The sequence below is a fragment of the Monodon monoceros genome, unplaced genomic scaffold (assembly GCF_005190385.1).
Source record: "Monodon monoceros isolate NGI ecotype Baffin Bay Population unplaced genomic scaffold, NGI_Narwhal_1 Super_Scaffold_15, whole genome shotgun sequence".
NCBI classification, from domain to species: Eukaryota; Metazoa; Chordata; class Mammalia; order Artiodactyla; family Monodontidae; genus Monodon; species Monodon monoceros.
The window spans coordinates 13460549-13486003 of NW_021703771.1; the positions used below are offsets into that span (position 1 = coordinate 13460549).

The window sequence follows — 25455 nt, forward strand, 5'->3', positions numbered from 1 at the left end:
TTTTTTTTTTTTTTTTTTTTTGCGGTATGCGGGCCTCTCACTGTTGTGGCCTCTCCCGTTGCGGAGCACAGGCTCCGGACGCGCAGGCTCAGTGGCCATGGCTCACGGGCCCAGCCGCTCCGCGGCATGTGGGATCTTCCCAGACTGGGGCACGAACCTGTGTCCCCTGCATCAGCAGGCAGACTCTCAACCACTGCGCCACCAGGGAAGCCCTCCCATTAAGTTTTTAAAGTAAAAGATGTCAAAGGTAGTTTAGGTTCAATTTTATTTGGGAAGGAATCGTATAAGGAGGAACTTCTAACATTTAATTCTCTTTAGAGCCACAACTGAAAAGTTCGCCACAATAATTCTTCTGGGGTTACTAATATAGATATTAGTAGGAAATTACAACCAAATATTCATAATTTGAGGGCCAGAGATAATCTGGGAAATAATTCAACACAGGTTGGTTAATTTCTACAGCACCATCTGGTCTCTTTATCATACTACACCAGTAACTAGTAAGGAAGCAACATATGAACAAGACAAATAAAATGCTGAAACGGTAACTATAATGAACAAAAGTCCCAACTTTAAAGTACAAGGGATCGCAACATTTGAAGGAAAATCCTGTAATTAGCTTTTCTGTCCACAAAATAAGGGGGGGGGGGAGGCAAGAGAGAATGCAAGAGTAAAGGGAAATAATTACCTGGGTGACATAACGCCCAAGAGAGCCTCTCTCCTTATTTTACAACTGTATCTAAAATAATTAGTATGCACAGTAGCTGCCCTCGAAATCTCTACATATTCAATTCAATGTTTAGCTGTAACTCCCATTTGAAAGACACCGTGTTTCTTAAGATTTAGCGGGTATCACAAGTAAGAATAATGTCTGAAAAGGAGAACTCAAATAGTAACTGAAATAAAATACAGAAAGTGAAAAAATGATTTCAAGAGTTAAGCAAAAAATATCATAAGCCAAATACCAAAATAAGCACTAAAAAACCAAACAAAAAAACAGACATTACAATTACTAGGATGGTCATTTACTAGAATTTTACAATTGCTTGATTTGTATTATTCTTCCTCCTCATTTCTTTCCTGGAAACTAGTGTGATGATACAGAAAATACTACAATGGTATAATATTTTCAGTTTTAAATATTTTAAAGTATTTTAATAGTTATTTCAATAAAAATTCATTTTTTAAAAAGTTAGTTTTGTTATTTTCTCCCCAAACATTTTAATCATTCAATTTTGAGTCAACGAACATTTATAGAGCACCTACATGGTCCAAGTATGAGCTAAAGGATATAACAGAAAAAGAAAAGACAGAACTTACCGTCATGGAGATTGCAGTTTAGCAGGGAAGAAAGACATGAAACAAGGACTTATAACAATGATAAGTGTCATCAAATAGAAGGTACAGGGAAATCCTGAAATATACAGCAGAGGGTCCTAAACACATAGGGCAGGAGGATATCAGGGAGTCAGGGTAGACTTCTCTAAAACACTGACATTTAAACTAAGACCTGAAAAATGAACAGCCAGAGAATGTTGGTGGGAGGGGAGAATATTCTACCTAGGTGGAGGGAAGAGCATGTGCAATGGTCCGAGGCTGCAAAGAGCATTAACACTCAAGCTACATAAAGAAGTCGGGTGTGACAAGCCCACGGAGCACAAAGGGGCAAGTGTCAAAGAGAGACCTTCTTGGAGAGACCAAGAAGGTCGAAGGCGGACTGCAAAGTGCTTTCTAAGCTACGCGAGGCATTTTGGGCTATTTCCCGAGGACAATAAGTTGAAGTTTTTTAGGGAGAAAGAAGTGGGAGTAATATAGTAAAAGATTTGCTTTGGGATAACTGCAGTTTTATCTCTTGACTACAAAAAGAACAGATCAGAAGGTATATAACTAAAAGCAAAAGGTGATTTTACAAAAGAAATCAGAGGGTTCCAAAAACAAAATTTCATTTTAGAAAATCTTAAATCAGTGCGCCAACAAGATTACAAAGGTTTTCTCACGGAACTATTTTCTCTCAAATTTAAGTATTTATCTGGCAAGATATACACTTGAGAGAACACACCACGTTTTATTGTTTCTAGAGTTCTTATACTGGGGCATAATTCAAAAGGCTCCTATCCCAAATCAACAAATGGACACAGGTGGTAACAAGACTAATGGATAAAGAATTTCACAGGGCTTCCCTGGTGGCGCAGTGGTTGAGAGTCCGCCTGCCGATGCAGGGAACACGGGTTCGTGCCCCGGTCCGGGAAGGTCCCACATGCCGCGGAGCGGCTGGGCCCGTGAGCCATGGCCGCTGAGCCTGCGCGTCCAGAGCCTGTGCTCCGCAACAGTGAGAGGCCCGCATACCGCAAAAAAAGAAAAGAATTTCACAGAACAGGTAAAAAGGTGCTATATAAATGTGATATAAAGTTCAATGCATAAGAAGATCAGAAACAAAATAACCAGGGATATAACTCAGTTAGTTACTACCTCTCTTAAGTTTCAGTTTTCTCATTAATAAAGTAGGGGTATCTTGCAGAGTTACTACGAAAAGCAAATAAAAAAAAACGTTTTGTAAACTCAAAGGTACTATGTACTAACATCTATATTTACTGTCCTTAAACAGTCAAATCGTCAGATGTTATAAATGCAAATTTTACTGAACAGTTTTTCTTTTATTTTAAAGACTTTTGTGGGAGATCATTTTTCCCCTACATCTCCCTTAAGGAGCTGAACAAATTGCTGCTGTTTATGTAAATATCTACTCAGCCTAATCATGGACTTCCCAGTTTTCAAGATGTCTAGGAAGATGTTTAATCCTTAACTTCAAAGGTTCCCTGAAGGAATTCAAAGTAAACAGAGACTTTATGAAGAAAATATAATAACTTGCTTCACTTACAGAGCTGTGAAATTTAACATCAAACCCAATAATCAATCTGGAAAAATATATGATGCAAACTAAAAAAGGCAATGGCCAGTGCTTCCTAATTACTACTGAAATTACTTGCCAGACACATCACAAGGGGGGGAGGGGGGGTTCGGGGGAGAAGACCTCTCATCACATCTATAACCTAAAAACAAATTTCATCTTACGATTTACAAAAGAAAATAAAACACAGCTACAAGAGCAACAATTTAAACTCACCCAAGGAAACTGTCATTCTTCAAAGTGCCTTCCCCTTTTTTGGTCAATCATAATTTGAAAAGAAATTTAAGCAAAAGAAAAAAATGTAAATAATAATGTCTATTTTATATATTTGGTATTTTGGCATAATAAACATTAGCTTTATTTCCCTTAAAAACCAAAAATGCAAATACATTTTAGTAGTCTCTCACAGCTACCTGTTCTTAGGAAGCAAAGAAAAGAAGAGGTGGGCAGGGAGGGGGTAGGGAGAAGAGAGTTAACAAAACAAAAACCTGTGACAAGTGAAAACCTGAATGTCATTAACTTTTCTTGTTCCACCCCAGTTCATCAATTACAGCAATTACATACTGCCTCTTTATTTAATATTTACTAATGCTGATGAGCTGGGTCTATAAAGAACAATAAAACGTAACCTCTACCCTCCAGACCCTAAAAGTAGTCAGGAAAACAAATGTAAATAAATGCGAATCATCCAGGGGACAGATTAAAAAACAAAAACCAAGACCCTCTCCCACCCCCCAAAAAATATATATATATACATATATAGCTAAATCAGAAATTGTTAAAGAACAACACAAATTATAAAACTATATAACTAGAAAAGGAGAAGACTAAAATCGCAGAAGAAAATGAGTTCTGGAAGAAAAAATGATTACTGAGAAAATAACAGATTGAAATAAATATATTCAAATAAGTGATGAGTAGAACACCTAACTAAGGATTAACGTATGGATCGTACAGAAGGCAGGAAAAGGAACAAGACTGAATAGGAAATATTAGGGAAAGAATAAATGAACAGGAAAGAGGCCACAGATTATTAGAATCTTATGATTTACTGAATTATATGCCAAATATTAAATTAGACATTATATGCTGAAGCTCAAAGGTTTATAATAACATAAAACAATCTTTCTAATAGTTTTGTAAGAAATATAGTCACATAAGTAAAAAATTAACCCTACAACTCCAGATCCTAGCTCAGTGCCAGATATGTTAAGAAATTAGCAGTTGCAGAGTTAAGTCAAATACAATATTGGAAATATGGCAAAATATAACAGTGAAAATGAGAAGGGAAAAGAACCTTCTCTTTAAAAACGTACTCAAGGGCTTCCCTGGTGGCGCAGTGGTTGAGAGTCCGCCTGCCGATGCAGGGTAGGCGGGTTCGTGCCCCGGTCCAGGAGGATCCCACATGCCGCGGAGCGGCTGGGCCCGTGAGCCATGGCCACTGAGCCTGCGCGTCCGGAGCCTGTGCTCCGCAATGGAAAAGGCCACGGCGGTGAGAGGCCCGCGTACCGTAAAAAAAAAAAAAAAAAAAACGTACTCAAGCTTTATCAGCAAAATAATTCATTCTGCTAAATGATAATTACAGAAAGAAAGGGCAGAAAGTAACATTTATTGTTACCTGCTTTGTGCCTCACTTTGCTAACTCATTTAAGCCTCCAAATAACTGGATATGGTAGATATTATCTCCGTTTTACAGATGAGAAGGTTGAGAGGCTGAAAAGTTAAACAATTTGCCTAAGGCCACACATGTTGAACACAGTCAAGATTTATACCTAATTTTAAGTGAATATTTGCTGCCTTTGTTCAAACTACTTTCCTCAGAGAAAACCAGAAATGTGGACAAGCTTTAAAACTCCTTTTAATGTACAGTACTCCCCCCTTATTCATGGTTTCTCTTTCCATGGTTTTAGTTACCTGTAGTCAATCATGGTCCAAAAATATTAAATGGAAAATTCCTGAAATAAACAATTCCTAAGTTTTAAATTGCACACCACTTTGAGTAGCATGATGAAAAACCTTTCGCCCTCCAGGTCCATGCTACCCAGGATGTAATCATTCCTTTACCCAGTATATCCTGGCCATTTAGTCACTTAGTAACCATTTGAGTTATCAGATCCTGTGGGCTATCAGATTGACTGTCCCTGGTATTGCAGTGCTTATGTTCAAGTATCCCTTATTTTACTACTAATGGCTTGAAGCGCAAGAGTAGTAATGCAGGCAATTCGGATAAGCCAAAGAGAAGCTGTAAAGTGCTTCCTTTAAGTGAAAAGGTGAAAATTCTCAAGTGAGTAAGGAAAGAAAAACAAAAAAATCCTGGGAATTCCCTGGCAGTCCAGTGGTTAGGACTCGGTGCTCTCACTGCTGGGGCCTGGCTAAGATCCTGCAAACCCAAGTGGCGTGGGCAAAAAAAAAAAAAAGAAAGAAAGAAAAAATCCTATGCTGAGGTTGCTAAAATCTACAGTAACAATATTCTATCCGTGAAATCGTGAAGAAGGAATAAGAAATTTGTGCTAGTTTTGCTGTTAGACTTCAAACCACAAAAATTACAGCCACACTGTGTGATAAGTGCTTGGTTGAGGTTAAAAAAAAAAGGCATTAAATTTGTACTATAAGATATTTTGAGAGAGACCACATTCACAAAACTCATTACATTATAGGTGACCACTGAACAACATGGATTCACTTATATTAGGATTTTTTCAATAAATATTTACTATACTATTACGTAATTGCAGGGGATGGAGGTGCCAGAGCCCCTAACCCCTGCACTGTTCAAGGGTCAACTGTATATTGCTGTAACTGTTCTATTTTATCATTAGTTATTGTTGCTAATCTCTTCCTGTGCCTAATTTATAAATTAAGCTTTATCAGGTATGTATGTATAGGAAAAAACATAGTATATATAGGGATCGGTACTATCTGAGGTTTCATGTAACCACTGGAGGGTTTAGAACATATCCACCATGGATAAAGGGGAACTACTGTATAGGCTTTTTAGCATTAATTGGATGTTTGTGTAGTAAAGCTGTTTTTCAAGGCAAAGCTGTTTCCTTACACGCATACATTTTTAAGAAGCAGGTTCCCTAATACTCCTTATTTCCACTCACCAAGACTGCAACCGTGCTGCAGAAGCAACAAGTAAAATAACAAACATATGGAAGTACCTAGGCAAAACAACATAAAAGATGAAAACTGGAAAATCTAGAGAGAAAAAGTTTACTTTCTTAACATGGTAAACCTAAGAAAAGTGCAAACAAGGCAATTAGCAAATGACTGCTTTAATTTAATACAATCTTTTCCACAAGATAAACATGCATTAAATGAATCTCCACATTTAACTTTAAAAACAGACTTAATGTATCTAGGTATCTCCTTTCCTATTTTCTCCCCCCACCATGTCACTTACTATTGAAGTAGGGCTGTTTATCACAGGCAAATAAATACAGAATAAACTATATCTGAAAACAGGCATAATATGGGTAAGGAGGTAAGAAAGGACAGTACCAGAGATCTGTTAGTACCTTTGAAAATAAACGTGGCCATGCCAAGTACACATTCACAAATCTTCCATAGAAAATTGAAACTAGTGATAACAACGGACTAGTAGTATCTTTTGGTTTTCTTGCTTTCGAAAACATTATTAAAGGAGGTTGTAAAGGGCTGGAAAGGAGCCAACCACTTTGGTTCTCCTGCCCTGAGACTGAATTCCAGTTCAATTTTCACAATTTACATCAAATAATAGGAGGTACAAAGTAGTCAGGATTTATAAACAGGTAACAAAATACAACAGGATAAGAAAGCACTGAGATAAACTCAAGAGTTGGTTTTGAAATTATACAGGTATGGGTTTTAATATTCCAAGTGTAATGAATTGATAACCCAGTTCACTAATAAACCTTGATTTCCTAAAAATCAGTGTCTGGGGGTTTTGCTTACCTCAAAGCTATCCTTGGACCAAGTCTCTCTTCTTCCAACCACCTATTCTGTTTTTACCCCCTACCACTTCTGAACTTTTCTTGTCCCACTGCAGTTCACCAATTACATCAATTACCTACTGCCTCTTTATTTAATACTAATGCTGAGGAGTTGGGTGTACAAAGAGCACTAAAACGTAATTTCCAACCTCCAGAACCTAACAGTATAGTAGGAAAAAAAAGGTAAATAAATAGCCATGACTATGTGATAAAAGCTACAGTAGAGATTTGTATAAGCACTTAATCCTACCTGGTTACATTTAGGTTTTAAAGGATGAATAGATAAATGTTCATAGAATGAGGGACATTGCAGAGAGAAAGGGATCAAGACAAATGGCTGATTTTAAGAACTGCCCAATAGTTATACAAAGCTATAGCACAAAGTATAGGTGAGGAAAAGGTGGGAAAAGGTCAGTTTTGTGAGCCACATTAGAGTTGAGACTATTCAAAGTCACTGGGGAAAAGGAGGCATGACATGATCACATTTGCATTTTACAAAGTTCAGAGCAGTGGTTCTCAACTGGAGGCAATTTTACCCCAGGGTCATTTGGAAATGTGTGGAGACATTTTTGCTTGTCAAGATTTCAGGAAAGGAATTGCTACTAGCATTTAATGGATACAGGCAGGGATGCTGATAAACATCCTACAATGCACAAGACAGCCAATTACAAAAAAGAATTATGTGGCCCAAAATGTAAACAGTGCTGAGGTTAAGAAACCCTGGTTTAGAGCTAAGTCCTAGGGTAGAGGAACAAGACTGGAGGCAGTAGATCAGGTAACCTGTAAGTTCTAGGAAAGCAGAGCCCATGTTCTTCTTTATCTTGCAACTCCAGATCTAACCCAGTATCAGATATAATGTAGGGGTTCAATATTTACTTGCTAAGTGAATGAATGACGTAGAGCTCCAAGCAAAAAGTACCAAGGCCCAACATGTGGCTATGGCAATGGTAATGGAAAACAGATTCAAAAGACTGGAACAGAATATATAGGCCTTACAGGAAAAAAAATCTAAGAAAGGAAAATCCAATTTACCATCACCCTGAACTTAAATGATCTTCTGAGTTACAGCAAAAAGTTCAATTTAAAAAACGGAGCAGGGCTTCCCTGGTGGCGCAGTGGTTGAGAGTCCGCCTGCCGATGCAGGGGACACGGGTTCGTGCCCCAGCCCGGGAAGATCCCACATGCCGCGGAGTGGCTGGGCCCGTGAGCCATGGCCGCTGAGCCTGCGCGTCCGGAGACTGTGCTCCGCGACGGGAGAGGCCACAACAGTGAGAGGCCCACGTACCGCAAAAAAAAAAAAACGGAGCAAACCCTAAGTGCAGTATGGTATTCTGGACTGGATCCTGGAACAAGAAAAGGTAATTAGTGGAAAAATGTGGTGAGATATGAATAAGGTCTGGCGTTTAGTTAATAATAACGTACCAATGTTGGTGGAGTAGTTTTAAGAAATACCAGGTAATATAGGTCTATAACATTAGGGAAAACTGCATAAGGGGTATACAGGAGCTCTTTGGGCAACGTTTCAGCAACGAATTTCTTATTTCAAAATTAGAAGTTTGTTAAACAAAAAAACAAAACCCTATTTCCCAAATGTATCAAAACTTAAATATCTGAATCTACATTAAACATTTCAACCCATATTTTATGAAAAACTACAAAGCTAAGGTTTTTTTCTTATTTACATTGATCCTTGGTAATACTACATTGCCAAGGAAAGAGCAAGGAAAATTTTTAGAGGTAGCCAGACAGAAAATGGCAGAGCAATCAACAAAATAAGATACGAACGTTCATATTAAAAAAAAAAAAAATCTTCTGACTCATACTCTGTGATAACTTGAAACGATACACTGTATCACTATGCAGGCAAACTATTCTGCCAAAAAGCCTACTGAATTTTTCTTTCCATTACCATCTAGTCAAACTTTTATAGCAATGACAGGACATCCAAGATTGTCACCAAGGTGAACTGATGAGACACGACACTAAACTATGACTATTAATAAGTAGAGTCGTTTTGATTAGTCCAGCTTCTCTTTAGAGATGTCAAAAACTATGTGTGAGTATAAAACAAGAAAGCAGGTAAAACTGGCATTCTAGTACAGGTGTTTTTTTAAATATAAAGAACACTTTCCTGAAAATTTGAATGGGAAGAAAATTTATCATAAACTTTAAAAATGAAATAAAACTCTTTCAGAAAGGTACAGTTACCTGCCTGGTAATTAATTCTACTACCTCAATATATTACCTCAATATACCAGTTGTGTCACTCTGATGTGACACAAAACTCAAGATATTTTTGCCATATTTACATCCCCTATATCGATGTCAGCAATATTTACTGATCTGACCATAAATGACCTGGCCTAAAATTTTTTATCTGTCTTTATAAATATTTGGTATCTTTTTCCAAAAAGTGACTAATACCAACTTTCTTGAGTAGCCGAGTGTTACTATTAGCTAACTAAGAATAAGGCATAGCATGATGGGAGTCACTGTGGCTTCACGATTCACTAAATGTGTAACCTTGGTCAAGTCACCAAACCTTTTCATGCCTCAATTTCCTTCTCTGTAAAGTAAGAATATTTCCTACCTACAGACCATTTAAGGTTTTAAAAAAGAAAATAAATGGAAAATGGTTAGAGTAGTGACTAGAACAGAGTAATTACTCACATAGCAAATGTTAAGAGGGAAGTTATTTACTATCAACCATTTTTGCACTTTCATTGCCTACCACAGGGCTGCTTGACAATGTGTTGAAAGAACAACGTAACATATTCCCCTTATTATATGCATTTTTTCAAAAAGAGGATAAACTTTTCCCTAGAGGGGAAGCTCCTATTAAATTTACCTTCCCCTTCTTTCAAGAAAACTGTTCAACCTCCTAGCATAATGTTCCAACTGAAAATAAACTCTAGTGTCTCAAATCCTTTGTTGTTTTAATAGTTGTTCGTTATAGTAAGACTATACAGAAATCATCATTTAACCAGGACAATTGTATGTTGAAAAAAAAAAACATCATCCATGATTACCCACCATACAAACATAGCATACCTTTGGAAAACAGGTTAGAGAAAACTATCCAGAATGCATCAGAGAAAAAGATGTAAATCGTAAAAGAGAGGGTAACAGAGAAGAAAAAGTGGGAAGGTCTAGCATCTGTTTAACTGGAGTCCCAGAGGAGAGAACAGAGAATGAAGCAGACATGATATTTTAAAAGATAATGGCTGACGATTTTCCAATGCCAACAAAAGACATTACAGATTCTAGAAGCCTAATAAATCTCAAGCCTGGTAAATAGAAAAAACTGACACTAAGACACAGCACAGTCAAACTGCAGAAAACCAACGAGAGACAGAAAATCTTAAAAGCAGCCAGAGAAAAAGAGATCATCTTCCCAGCAACAGTTAGATTTAAACCCAAATATATCAATAATTGCAATATGAAGGACAAAATGTCCCAGGTGAAACACAAAATTTGTCATATTGTATTTTTAAAAAACAACTTCTACGCTATTTTTTAAGATATGGAAAATAAAAGGATACAAAAGGGTTGAAAATAAAACAACAGAAAAAGATATTCTATATAAACATTAAATGAAAGTTATACAAAACTGTAATACTGATGAATTATAAAACAGTAACATTGACTGTAATTATCCAGAAAAGGAAGAAATAAGTATAATTTGGATAGGTGGAAGAAAGAGGGAGAATAACATTTCTGGCTAGGCAGGAGGGTAGGGATAGGAGAGGAGGCTATGATTAAAACATGAAGGTCTCTGAAAGTCAGAAGTATAGACTTGGTGGTAGAGGAACTGCAACACCATTAAAATAGCATAAGCTACCTCATATACCACCTTGAGCAGAAGAGTGACATATTAAATAAGATTAAAATTACAGTGTTATGCAGTATGACCTGAAAGGGAGAGAGGGAGAAGACACCGGAAGCAATACTAGTTTGAAGGATGCTATAGTAATTCGGGAAAGACAAGGGCCTTTTCATAGTAGAGGTAAAAGGGATGAATCTAGAGGCCATTTCAAGAGGAAGACCTATCTGCACCAGTTTTCCTCCTTTGAAATTTTAAAGCCAAAAAAAAAAACATGACTACTCATAAAAATAACAAAACTATTTTTTTTTCCATCAGTACAACTAATCTGTATTATGGTAACAGTTGCCCATTAAATCAGCCTAATGATATACATCTTAATAAACAATTTTTTGTAAAAATACCAATGAGCTAATTAGCTTAGATAGGTACAATATATACAATCCATAATTACACATTATTATGACTTCTTCACTATAGATTACTAACATAAGAAAAAAATTCTGAGAGCTTTTTCCTCTGAACGCTAACGTACATAATATGAAATTCTCTGACTTCGCAGCAAGTAAAAACATTTTTATTTTCAAAAGCTCTTTACCGAGAGGATATCAACTTGGTAATGAACTCAAGCAACTCACCAATGCTGGGTGGGCTACCATAGTTAATTGGTGACTCCGGTGGTCTTCCACAATGCAATGCCGCCAGAGCAGATCCTTTCCACACAACATGCTTGCAGCCTATTAAACATATACATTTTTAATGGATACAAAGATAAGACACAAAGACGAAAAGTGAGGGAAAAAACATCTAAATTCTAATAGAAATTTTTCATACTTTTATTTGTGCGTAGCAAGGACTGTCTTCCAGCTCCTAATAAAGTTTGTACTCCAGGAACACTTTGTGGAATTTCTTGCTCAAGAAGAGGTCCTAGTCGATGACATATTTGCAGCAAGTGATCAGGTGCTAAATGTCTATAATACTTCACCTATTATGTGAAAGACATATAAAATATTTGCTAAATAAAGTGATACAATTCTTTACAGTAAATAAACTTTAAAAAATATGGTAATTTTTTCTGGCTAGTCAACATTTCATTTTACTTGGGGGAAAAGTTCACATTTATTCTGTGAAACCACTTGACTCACAGAATAAAACAGCTACCCAACCATGATTTGCCCCACTGAGGAGGAAAAATGCTAAAGAATTAATGTAACCTAAATACAGCAAGTTATAAATTAACAGATGCTAGTCAGAGCAAATACTGAACAATGAAAAAACCTACAGCATTATAACCTAAAATGGTATGTTTCAGTTTAACAATTTTCAAAAACTTCAAACAACAAAAAAATCACCTAACTACAAATATAATAAACGTTTTGTATTTTCGACATTATTTTTTAAAAATCTCCAGAATAGTTCAGGATTAAAGAAACTTGATAGTTCATGTTCTCATTATAAAATCTAAAAACACTTACATGATTTCTATGCTGAATTTTATAATTTATTTATACCAAAAACCTCACAGAGAGAAAGGCCAAATTCCAAGTGTTAAATGAAACAAGTTTTGACTATAAATCAACCGACTACAAAGTTTGAGCACTTTTTGGAACAACTTCAAAGTACTGCTTAATTTATGCTAACATTCAAAACCAAGATATAAAATGCTATAATTTTTATTATCCATCCTGGAAGTCTTTAGTAAATAGACAATATTTGCATAATAATGTAAAGAGAATTAAATTTTAAAAAAGTACACTATTTTTTCACTTATATTTAGGTTATCAAGTTACAAAAAATTTCTCAGTGTAGTACCGAAATATTCCAGTTCAGCCGTTTTCAAAGTGTGTTCTGTGGACCCCTAGGGATTTTTCAGGTAAAAATTATGAATAGGGACTTCCCTGGCAGTCCACTGCAGGGGACATGGGTTCAATCCCTGGTCGGGGGCACTAAGATCCTGCATGCCACGCGGTGCGGCCAAAAAATTTAAAAATAAATTATGAATAATATGAAGACGTTATTTGCTTTTTCACTCTCATTTTCTCATGAGTGTACTGTGAGTTTTCCAGAGGCCACATGACGTGTGATGTTCCAACAGACTGAATGTAGATGTGGATGTAAGAATCTGCCTTCTATTAAACCAGACGCTAAACATCCCCAAAAGTGTAAAACAATACCACTCTTCTCACAAATTTGGTTTGTTTAGGAACATAATTATGTTATAAAAAAATTTTACTTATATGGAATGAGTTTATTATATTTAAATGAATAAAAATATTTTAAAATTTGTTTTAATTTTTAAATGTTAAATATGAATAGATTAGAATCCACATAAACAAAGGGACTGCAATAATTTTTACTAATGTGAAGAGGTGCTGAGGTGAAGAAGTTTGAGAACTGCTACTCAAATTCACTTAGATTCCTTTTTAAAAAATAACTGGAAGCTTGTACCTTTTAACTCCCTTTACACATTTCATCCACTCCCATGGATGAAGGGAGTTAAAAGGTACAAAACTTCCCAGTTATAAAACATTCAAGCCACCATGAAGAGCACGGTGATTATAGGTAATAATACTGTATTACACAATTGAAAGTTGCTAAGAGAAAAGATCTTAAAAGTTCTCATGACGAGAAAAAAATGCTTGAAGTATATATGGTGACAGACATTAACTAGTGTGGTGGTGATCATTTCACAATATATACAAATATCAAATCATTATGTTGTGCACCTGAAACTAAAATAATGTTGTATGTCAATTTCACCTCAATTAAAAATAAATAAATAAATAACAAGGAAAGTCTGAGAAAATTTCATAGCCAAGAATAGCCTAAAAAAGACACGACAACTTAAAAGAAAAGTCCACTTAGTAATGGCAATTTTAGTATGAATTCCTTATGGTAAGACAGATTTGGGGGGAAGTGAGGGATTAAATCATTCCATCTTGCAGTATCTGTTATACTCTAACTGCAAAAGACTGTGAATGATATTTTTTAAAAAATTAGCTGATATTCATTCTTCTAAGCTCAAGCCAATTAAGAGGAACCTACCTTACTTTTTATCATAATATACTGTCACAGAGACAATATGTAGCCATATTGCCACACTTCGAAAAGATAATTTAAAATAATAAAGAGTCTCGCACATAGCAGATGGTCAATAATTATTGGTAGAATGAATACTTCTGGAAAAGAAGTTCTAATACAAATTATACATACTACGTCTCTTTGGAGAATGCTTCTCTTTGGAGAAGCTTTGGAGAGTCACAAAAGCACAATGACATTAAAGCCTCTGAAAAATCTTGATACATCTTTTCAATTTTGTTTATTTCACAAACTCCTTTAGTTATAGAATCCTTTTTTCCCTAATATTATCACCTTGAATCAAAACATACTTTTTCAAACACTAATATGATTAAACAGAAAAAGCATTCAGAAGAAAATACAGCAGAATATAAAATTTTACAATTGTATTTATACTTTAACCTTCCCTAAAATAATTAAAAATTTAAAGTAAAAGTCTACAATATTTATAGGGTCCCTTCGACTTTCAAACTTGTACATGATAATTATTCTAATGTGACTTTTTAAAATTGACTGGAATTCTTTTTAAAGTGTTTAACAAGAAAGTTCATTACTTTTTAACTTTAGTTTCGTGATGATCCTGTTTTAGGGTCTTCTTGCAAAATACAATTCAGGTAGTGAACCTGAAAATCTTGACTGCAGAACTGTATCTTTTTAATAAAATATTATGAATCCACTTTTTCCAACTAAATCTTTCTTTGATTATCTAGTATATTTCAATTGTTCAAAATCAACTTTCATTTTAAAGTTAGGAGAGAGAATTTTATGCTTTCTGGCTTTGAGACCTTGTGCAAACTGACCCCTCTGCTAGAAATTTTTACCCTGCAGCTCCACACCTCACTCTCCTTCATGTCAGTCTATGCCTCACTGTCTTCCATGACCTGCCTCTGCCTCTTCTTTGGGGACATTCTATCTTTGTGTTTCCACAGCACATTAAACTCCTTCCCAAACATTCCTTTACCCCACTCCCCGGAACTCTGCAGTACTTATCATACCATATTAAGTGTTCTTAATATATTTTGATACCTACACCTCAGGAGGAATCTAATGATAGCTATGATGCCCTTCCCCCCCCAAAAAACACATATAGGCCCTACCACTATCTTGCCCTGTTTTGGGGTTCATAAGACCCTGCACTATACTAAAATTGCCAATTTACTTTATCCATGTCCTACCTAAGAACACACGGGATTAGAACTTGTTTACCTGTCTACCCAGTACCTAACATAGTACTTACAGGTAAGTGCTTAATTATTAGATAAATGAATATATGAAAATATGCAGAAAAAAACTGACTTCTCTATCTAGCCATTAAAGGGTGAGGTTCTTTAAGGTCTGAGATCCAAGAGCCCAGTTCCAGACCCTCTCTTATTCTCACTCTACACTCTCTCCCTGAACAATCTTTATGCAAAGCTTCCCAAATTTGTATCTATAGCCTAGGCTTGCACATCAGATTTTCTTAAAAGACTCCCCTCCTTGGCGTCCCAAAGCCTCCTCAACTCAACATATCCAAAAGTAAACTCATGATGCTCATGCCAACCCCCCACCACCAAAAAAGTTCCCTACGGTGGTGACTGGCAACACCATCTAACCAACCTAAAATCAAGAAGTCACGTTTTTCACACTGTTCATTCCTCCCTCCCACCTCATTCCAAATATCCAAGCAGTCACCAACTCCAATTGAATTTTTCCGTCCTAGCCTTAAACTCATCTACCCGTTTCTATCTCCATAATAACAATCCAAGTTCAAATCATCTTTGCTATAAACTCCCATCTTTCCCACATCCACTCATGCCTTCTACAACCTCATTCAAATCTATACTCTATATTGCAATTAGGATGCTCTTTCCAAAACAGAGATCTGGTCAGGTCACCTCTACCTAAAGCACTCCAGAGGCTTTCCTTGCTCTCTGGAGATCCAAATCCTTAACATGGTCTACAATCCCTGAAGTACATGTACAGTCCATTACTATTTCTCTGCCTCATCTGGCACATTCCCAGCCCTACACTCTCCAGACCCCACTTCTTTCCACATTTAGACACACTGGCTGTCTTTCAGGTTCTTTACCTGCACTCTCTCCTGTCAGGCTTTTCCACGTGGTATATACTCTCAGCATTTCCCCACGTCCCCTTGCCCAGATAACTCTTCTATTTGCTTCAGATCTTCCCTTCAATGAACTTCCTTTGTTTTCCTTCACCCTATTCAGTTTAGGTACATTATCTTAGGTGAGCAGTCTTGGGTGACTTTTCCTTAACTCATGTACCAGTTCGTGATTATACCTTTAACAATGTAATGATTTAATGTTTTTCTTCTCCACTTTACCGTAAACTACATGAGAACAGGGACCATCAGCTTTCACTCCTAGATGCATCATATATATACACACATCCCCAATACATATTTTAAAAAATGAATAAAAATTTTTTGGTACTATCTTTTTCTCAACATTATTCTTCATGAATATTAATCCATGTATTTATGGTCAATATTTAAAATGTAAAAACAAATTTTAAAAAATTAAAATAGCTCATTCATGGCTATACATATGTGATTTTTAATTTTCAAATTATTAAGAACCCTGTATCTTTAATATTAACTTAAGCTTTTTAGTCTGAATGAACTTTTAATTTACTAGGAAATAATTAAAAGGTAAAGTCAAAACAATATTGTAATAAAATCCCTTATCCAAAAATGTCTATATCTGGATTTTCAGTAATTGTCCATACACTATTATTAAGGAAAAACAAAACAAAACTTGACATTCTCAATTCTAATATACCCATTACTTTTCAGGACCAGAGCTGCTTTCAAGCTCTTAAAGATATTCAACACAAAAAAGTATGACCAAATGGTAAAGTGTGATGAATATTAATAATACTAACATAGCTAACACATACTGGCTGCACACTAAATGCTAGGCCTTGTGGTAATTGTTGTTTTACATGAAAAAGCTGAGTTAATGATTTTAATATCCGTAAGAGGTATGTTCTATTATTATTCCCATTAATAAAGAAATGATGGCACAAAAAGATAAAAGAACCCTCCCAAGGTCACACACATTTAGTGGATGGCAGAGATGAGACAAACCAAGGCAATCTAACTCCAGAGCCACAATCATACAGCCCGACCCCTACCTCCCCTCCAAAGTACCTACTGCCTCAAATATATGTATATATCAATGTGCAAGCAAGCTATAAATTAGACATTTTGAATAGTTTTCAACATATGCATTAAAGTGAGCCAGAAAGAAATGTTTTAAAAGTTGACCTTTCATGTTGAAAAAAATCCTTCTAGACCTAAACAGAAAAAAAAAACTTGGATATCTTTTTAAGGACCTTTTAAAAGTGAGCTTAGATCAATATATTCATTCCAACTACTTGATTTACCTGTGAGACCTAGAAATGCTAGTCCTTCCTCTAGGATGTAATTAAGAAGTCCTAATGAAAATAAGATCCACCTAATGTTTGGCACCAAAACGATCTGATTTGACCAGGCTCTTTACTTTATCCCTAGGTCCCAAACACCTGACTGGTTCTAAAACAGTTTTTCAGATCTCCCACATCTGTTTTCTCACAATTTTTTTCAGATCTGATAGGCTAGTTGCTTCTGCTTCCTACTATGGTTCTGAGCTCCAAAAGGTCAGCTTCATAGAATATAGTTCTTATTTTTAGGTCTCTTCTAGCATATAAACAAAATCATAAATTTTTAAAAACCCTATTCACTGTTTAATCACTCTATAAGGCCTATTACTAAAATCCAGTCCCTAAAATTCTCAAAACTTCTAAACTTACAATTTATAAATCTGTTACCATTATTACAAAGTGCAGGTTAAATTATATCTACACTTTTTAAAACAAGTTTACATTTTATGAGCATTTTTTTAAAACTGTAATAGTTTTTCCACATAGAAAAAAAATATGGAATACTTACTCTGTGCCAAGTATGCTCAAAATTTATTTATCTTCACAAGCAAATAAGGCTAAGTATTTTCCTCATTTCACAGGTAAAGAAAACTGAGGCCCAAAGGTTAAGGTCACACATTTAGAAAGTAGGAGAAACAGTAATCAAACCGAGGTCTTCTGATTCCGAGTTTAGTGTTATTTCTATAACACTATAGTTTCCTTCTCTAAACTTTAGTTTCCCCCACACTGTCAAACAGGCTCTATGATTACCAAACTTCAATAAAACCCATGTAACCATTTTTCAAGCCAAATCTTCTAAGCTGGGTAACAATTCTTAGGACTCTTACAAGTTTATGACTTATTTGTACTTAAGAGTATAATAAAATTAATATAGAATCTCACTAAGTCTCAAAATTAATCTTGGTGGTCTATTTACTCTTAATAACTATGAATAAACATGCTCGAAAGACTGTGTCTTATATTCAGAATTTGGTCAACCACCTAAGAATTCATTTAGATAATAATTCAGTTAGAATTATCAATGCAATTATCAATACATATTTGTCAAATAAATAAAATGCAATATTGCTCTTCCAAATTTTATTCATTACAATTTGACTATATTTGTTTAAAAAAAAACCCAAAACTCTATCCAGAATTAAGGTTTCCACAAACCACAAAGTAAAGATGCTCTATAAAAAATAATTTAAAACACAACAAAATGACAAAGTTTAACTTTATAAAATAACATTTTGAAGTTTTGTTTTTAAATCAAGTCAAATTTGCTAAGCAGAATCTGTGCAATAAGAAATCTTCTTTAAAACATTATTTACTTAGTAAAGTGTAATTTAAAACTTAAACCTATGATTCTGTTGAAAAAGTTATTGTCCATTGATTTTAAGATTAAAAATTCTTAAACTGTTTATTCTTAAAATGCCAATATAAATAATCTTAAGAGAACAATCAGTTTCAGTTTTAGTAATGTTTCCGTTTCAAACACCATACTCAAAATAACTAACATCACACATATAACGGCAGTGTAAAGTTTCAGAAAATGCGTATGTCTCCAAGTTGACTAGAATTTAGTACTTCCACACCCCAAAACTAAACCAGAATCAAGTGACACAAGTAAAGGTAAGTATTTTTTGCATTTATACTATAACCTCTGCCAAGACAGGCTATGTGCCTGTTCTTTATCCAGACAGAGACCAAACGGGTCATGCTACTGTGACCACAGCCATCTGGAGCCCAGAATAAACGGATTCCTTATGTGCTTCCTTTGCAGCAGGCTGCTATCACCCATGTTGCCATGAATAACTTAAGCCTTATACTACAAATCTCACTCCTCTTACAATTTAAATGAGTTTTAACTAAATCAGAAACTACATTACACCAATGTTGCTACCCCAATTTTCCTAATATCAAAAACTTCTCATCCAACCATCCTTTTCATTATCTGTGATCCCTGAGCTTAAATAAGGCTGCTTTTGTGTATGTGCATATACGTGTGTACATGTGTGTGAGGCAAATAACTAAAGGTGGACCGGCTTCACATCTAATGTCTCCCTGCTCCGTAGTGACCAAAGGTTCTCAAACTTTTGTATTTCACTGCTCAATACCACCATTTTTTATTTTTAGTACCCTGAATTCTCAAATGCCATAATGAAAAAAAAATTGTCATTTTCCCTAACCTGTTATAAAATGCTTACCCTCCTCTATATTCCATGTACTTAACAACGTATTTATTAATTCCAAAATAATTTGTTTTCACAAATTACTCATATGTCAACAAAAGAGGTTCTCACAAACAAGACAGAAACTTTACACATTTAAAACTTCCAGAATTTTCAATTTGGTTCCTATTATATAATAGTCTTTATCACTTTTAAGTACAATTACAAAAGCAACTGAAGTATTCTAAACAAATTTGCTGTTAAAATCTTTTCCTCTAATACACTCATTTTAATGCTTGACTTTCTTTCCTGAAAGGGAAGTACATTAAAATACGAAATTATTCTAAATGTATGTACTTAGTACTCTGTTAACTAATGGCCACTTTGCTTAGTACTAGGGATATTTTTCTATGAATTCTAAAACTTCTATGTGGAAACTACTAGTAAGAATGAAATTCACCTACCTGGTATTGTCCAAAATAAGTTGGGTAAAATACAATTTTATCTGCTATAATTCTGTAGTGATACGATAGATAACCACAAAATTGAGGAAAAAGAAGAATGGCTGCAAGAGGTGAGAAAAGTTTCTAGACAAAAGAAACAAAAAAACTTGTCTATCTGACAAAGAAATTCTGTATGGACTAAAAGACTGACATTCATAGGATTTATTTAACCAAATACTCACTTAAGAATAAATTTAAAACGGTCCTTTTAAAACTCTGCTTAAAACAGAAATACCTTTAAGCCACATTACAAAACAAAGTATCTCCTCCTATTTCCAAAAATACAAACTATTGTGGTGATTTTAAATTACAAAAATCTCTGTACAGAAGGAACCAGATGCAACAGCCAAGCTCCCTTCACATATTCCTAAGTGCCATCTGATCATTACCAAAAGAAAGAGCTTCATATATCCTCTAATCAATTCTGCATATTTCAACCACCCAAACATTTCTTAATGTTAACTGTTCCACAAATACAGTCATAGTTAGAATCACTATACAGACCAACAAAATTTTTCTAGAAATCTACCCACAATGTTTCAAAAATGATTTATTTTTGATACTTACTATACTTTTTTCTTTGTATCTTAGGCTTAATTGTTTTGTTCTTGAATCTACAAAGTAACTATACTACTAGTACCTTCTAAAGTTTTAAGCAGCCGGTTTTATATGGCAACTACTATATTCAGAAAGTTATGCATACTTGTTTCTGAAATAAAAATGTTTTTTCTTAAATTTTTATACAATGTTAGAAAGCTATAGTAGGAACAACCTTTCTACTACTACTAAAGTTCTGATAATAGCAAACACAAACCCTTACATAGTATTTGATTTTTACCAGTCAGGTTTTACTCTCATAATCTTACAAAGTAGGAGCTATTATTAACCCATTGTACAGATTGGGAAACAGACTCCAACAGTACTTTTCTGCCTCATAACAATCATAAAACACCACTGTGCAGTTTGGGAGGGGATAATCCAACTCCCCCTTTATATTCATGCCACTTTACAATTATTCAGGAGTATTAAGAATTTAACAGGTATTTATTTTAAAATTTTTGTAAATGCCTCAAACTCTTTCAAATAATGGTATAAGTATCAATAGAATAATTGCATGTATAAGAAAGGATGAAGATTTGCCTACTTCAGCCCTTCAATATGTACTATTCCCTTCACGCCTAACATTTTTTCTTCATTATAATGATTATGAGACACGAAAACCGTGTTATGGAGACTACCAAGCAAAGCTTACTATTTCACTGATACTCTATTAAAAAAGGAAATAAGTCTACTACACATTTAATTCATTATATGCCACCCCCCTCCAAAATTGATACTGGTTAAATTTTGACAGTACTATGTTATCTTTAATGGGAATGGGAATCCCTGATTCAAAAACATTTAATATGTTATCTTTTTTTTCTTTCTAAAACTGGTCTCCTAGGTTTTATACCTTAACTTTCACATTAATAAGCATACTCTAAATAAACACTTAAGAAAATCCTATTTATGGTTCCTATTCATCTCTGAATTTAAGACGGCCAATAATTTATGAAAACCAGTACTTAAACCATGGTGAAAACATATTAATTATAAAGAGGTAGTCTACAAAATCTCAAAAATCTTCATCTTTTCAAGGAGAAATGATTCTACAAACTAAGAACAGCACTACAAAAAGCATTTATACAATTTACTAAAATGCATGATTTGTCTAAGTCTACTTTTCTGTGTTTTAGATAATGAAACTCCAAAATGAAAAAGTTGAGCTCTTAGAAACAATGCATTGCGACTTCTAGTCAAAAATCAGATTTCAATTCGCTTATCTGACAAGAAAGAGATAACAGGGGCCCAGAGAAATTCCTGACTTGCCAGAGGTTAACCTGCAGGCTAACTGTAGGCAGGGCTAAGATCACAACCCTCAGTCTCCTGATTCCCAATCCTTTCCCTTGAATACAAAGATTTCTAATAAAGTGGAATCATTTTTTAAAAAGCAAATACCACTACAAAAAAATAATAATTATTATATCATAACAGATTAGCAAAACAAGAACACAGTTTTGGAAAATAATGCCTCATAGGCAAGAAATGTAATCAGAGTCCCAAATCTGGCAAAAAACGCTTATAAATTCCGCCTCAAGATCTCATAAATATGCAACTTAAATTATGTCGCCACTACTTAAGGTGACAACTAGAGAGCTAAACTTAATAAACCAACTAATTTCACTATTCAAACTAAGAAATAAATAAATGACAAAGCTTTCTCTTTGTCCAAAAATTAGTTGTTTTCTTATTCTGTAAAGTTGCCTCCTTACGCTTGAGTCCTTTTAAAAAAATAAGAATTCTAATGAAAGCTTAAAAAATGCCCTTTTACTTTAAAAGCAACCTCATACTTTTTAAAAATAGAAAATCTGATTAAACATATACCACTGAGCCAAAAAAATTTTTAAACCCTTTAACTTCCTATCAAATTCCATCCACTTTTAAAAATGTTTTAAGCCTTTAGACAGCAATAACCATAATCCTGTTTAACAATACCTTTACCAATGACACTTAAAAAAAATAATAATACGTTTATTTCAACTCTGTAAACTTTTAAACTGCTCTTAAAACTCCACTTTCTGCTTGGTCAAAACTCAACCACTGTGATTTTATCTGCAGCCTGACTGCAGATGCTGATCTATGCTTGTTTTAAGCTCACAAATACAAATATTATACCCCATCCTAAATAGCTGTAATTTGAGGTTCTCTAGAAATTTCAATTTGACATACAAATTCTCCCATTTAAAACCATTTAAAATATTACCCAATTTATCGGTTAACATAAGCAACAAAATTTCCAGGTAGAGGTAAACACTACTGAAACTACAAACAATAATTATTACTTTGGCTTCACTCACCAAAATAATCTTCAAACCAACGTTATGTAAATTAAATTTAATAGGACACAAAATAAAATTTTTTTTCAGTCTCAGGAATAAATTAAGACAACAGAGAATGATGTACAAGAGACTTTGCATGTGCTCACCTAGCTCACCATAAAATTTCAAAATCCTACTATTAAACAAAAACGTACTTAAATACCTAGTGTTCTAAAATATCTTTAGGCCTAACTAAATGTCAAACAAAGTCAACCAAAATTAAACCAAATACCACACACCTCGATATATATAGTTCGATGGGTATGAAAGTACCTCAAATGGTGCCTCGGATCCAGCTGATACAGAGTGAGTAATATGCTGAACGAACGAAATGAGAAAATGAGCCAGAGAACCCTGAAGTCTAATGAGAATTCTTAACTATCTCATGAGCGTGCCAACATGACTGCTCTGGTAAAAAGGTCTGAAAACACTCTAAGCAAGAAAAAACACTTCCATACAAAATAGGTGGATTTTGATAAATAACACACTGATAAAGACACTGCTTATGGTATCCTAAGTCAAGTCTGATAAAGAGACTAGGAATATAAACTCATTTTACTAATATTTGAGAGGTAAGAAACTCGCTCAAAAAAAGCTGAAAAACACTGGTAACCCTGTTTTTATTGGAAAACAAAGTGATATTCCTACAAGGACTAGACATTCTCATAACTTGGCCAGATACCATTGGCCGCTTCATTTAAAAAACATAAAAATAGCGTTACCAATAGTCTCCACGTTAAAAAGAACACAGCAACCTTCAGTGACTTGGGGTTTGTGGGGTTTTATAAAACGCAAAGATGGGTGTGGTTAAAAGAGAGGCAAAGATGAGTTCTGTCTGTCCAGTTCTTAAAAATGGAATATTATAATCTTTATGATAATTCTTTAAATAACAAGAAATACGTGGAAATCCACTTAAGATTTTGTCAAGTATTTACAAACCAAAAAATTAAACACTGCTGTTACTGAATCTTGGAGTTTGCTTCAAACTCCATTCATTTTAGCCAAGTACTGAATAAGACTAGTTGAAATCACTACGTACTTGAAAAACTAACAGTATGGAAATGAATGCGCTGTTAACTCTCTATTCATTTAACTAAACCTAAGTACGCTTGCTTATTTCAATAGCTGTGAGCACTTACCAACAACCTATACTAAATCATAACACATTTAGACACAAAAGTTAGATGTCCTATATGCAAATGAAACAGGAGCCATCAAAAACCGTGTCATGCCTTCCTCAATCTCGCTGAAGGCGTTCAAAGCTAGCTGAAACTTCCTGATCCTTTCAGAAGCCCTCTTGAAGTAACATTATAACTATCTTAAAACATCAGCTGCAAACATGTCTCCGAAAAATCAATGCACTGCATAAATTTCAAAGGCTCGATGGGCCCCAGTGACTGCTTTAACACACACATCACACACACACGCATACAACCTAAATCAGAGGAGGAGGAGAAATTAACACGGAAAGCAGAACTCCCGAATACAAATACCCCACTGTTCCATTCACAATACTCAAGGGGGTCAGGACCACTTTTAGAAATCAATTTTCAGAAATGGCTAAAATACTCAATTCGGAAACCCACAAAATTAAGAGAGGTATTTTTCAAGCGACTAACAAAATACATCCCGCTGTAAAACTGAAAAACATTTACTTGCCAATCGCCACTCCACAGTAAGTGTACGTGTAAAAAAATCAACACTCTTCAGGGGCCTCCAATAGCAGCTTTTAATTTAACGAGGGGCCTAACGCGAAAATTAGCAAAATGAAAAAAAGCCTGTTAAACTTCTGGCTTTAGGGTGTTACACGCTTTACACTTCTGCGAAAAAAGCTTCCGTAGATGCAAGATGCGCCCGCTGGCCAACGACCATCAGCCGGCCGAACCCCTCCGACGGAAAAAAAAACAAAAAAAAAAAACCAAAAAACCTAGCTCTGAAGGTAAAGGAAAGCCACAGAAACGGAAGAGGAAAAAAATAACGTCTTGCCACGGTTCCGCAGAGGCTGAATAGGCGGCTTGTGAAATGCTAATGCCACTTCGGAGCAGTTAGTCACCAGCTATTGTGTGCGGCAGGAGAAAGCCGAGCCGAGCGCGCGTGCAGAGCGAGCAGGCGAGCGAGCGCGCCCTCCTTCCTCGCGCCGCCGCCGCCGCCGCCGCCGCCGCCGCCTCGCGCGCGCCCCCGCGCCCGCACGGACGCGCGCGCCGGCCCCTCCTCCTCCGGCCTTGCACTGCACAACACTCATGACGTATCTTTATTTCTAGCACATTAACAAAATATCACAAATAAATTGTCGGCAGCCCCTTCGGCCCCGGGGTGCGGGTCTCCCCGGCCACTGCCCCCCGCAACCCCCGCGCCGGCCTCCCAACCCTCCCCGTGGCCTTCGGAGCTTTCAGGTTCTGGGGCCAAGTTTTTGTCTCTAAAAAAATTGCGGGAAATTCAATTTTTATTCGACTCGGGGAAAAGTTTCTTTGCTCCGCGACGTGAATGTCTCACCAGATTCTGGTAGGTCCTGGGATGCTCCTTCCCGGTCCAGTCGGTGCGCCGGGGCAGCAGCTGCGGGGAGAGGACGCCCCGTGAGCCCGGCCCCCGGCCCCGGCCCGCCCGCGCCCCTCCCCCGCCCTCCCCGCGCCCCGCCTGGGACCCCGAGCCCCGCGCCCCGCGCCCCGGCGGCGGCG

General features: G+C 35.8%; 1 protein-coding gene across 2 annotated transcripts in view; it reads right to left on the reverse strand.

The window, feature by feature from the left end:
- PHIP (pleckstrin homology domain interacting protein) overlaps nt 1–25455 on the reverse strand; it is a 127568-nt gene that overhangs the window by 101316 nt on the left and 797 nt on the right. Inside the window, exons 3-5 of one of the 2 annotated variants that reach the window (XM_029223975.1) lie at nt 25274–25333; nt 11540–11690; nt 11344–11442 (exon numbers count right to left, since the gene is read on the reverse strand). In XM_029223975.1, coding sequence (XP_029079808.1) covers nt 11344–11442; nt 11540–11690; nt 25274–25333 — 310 coding nt within the window. Of the gene's footprint in view, nt 1–11343; nt 11443–11539; nt 11691–25273; nt 25334–25455 lie in introns of those variants that run through there. The other variant, XM_029223973.1, reaches the window with a different exon arrangement.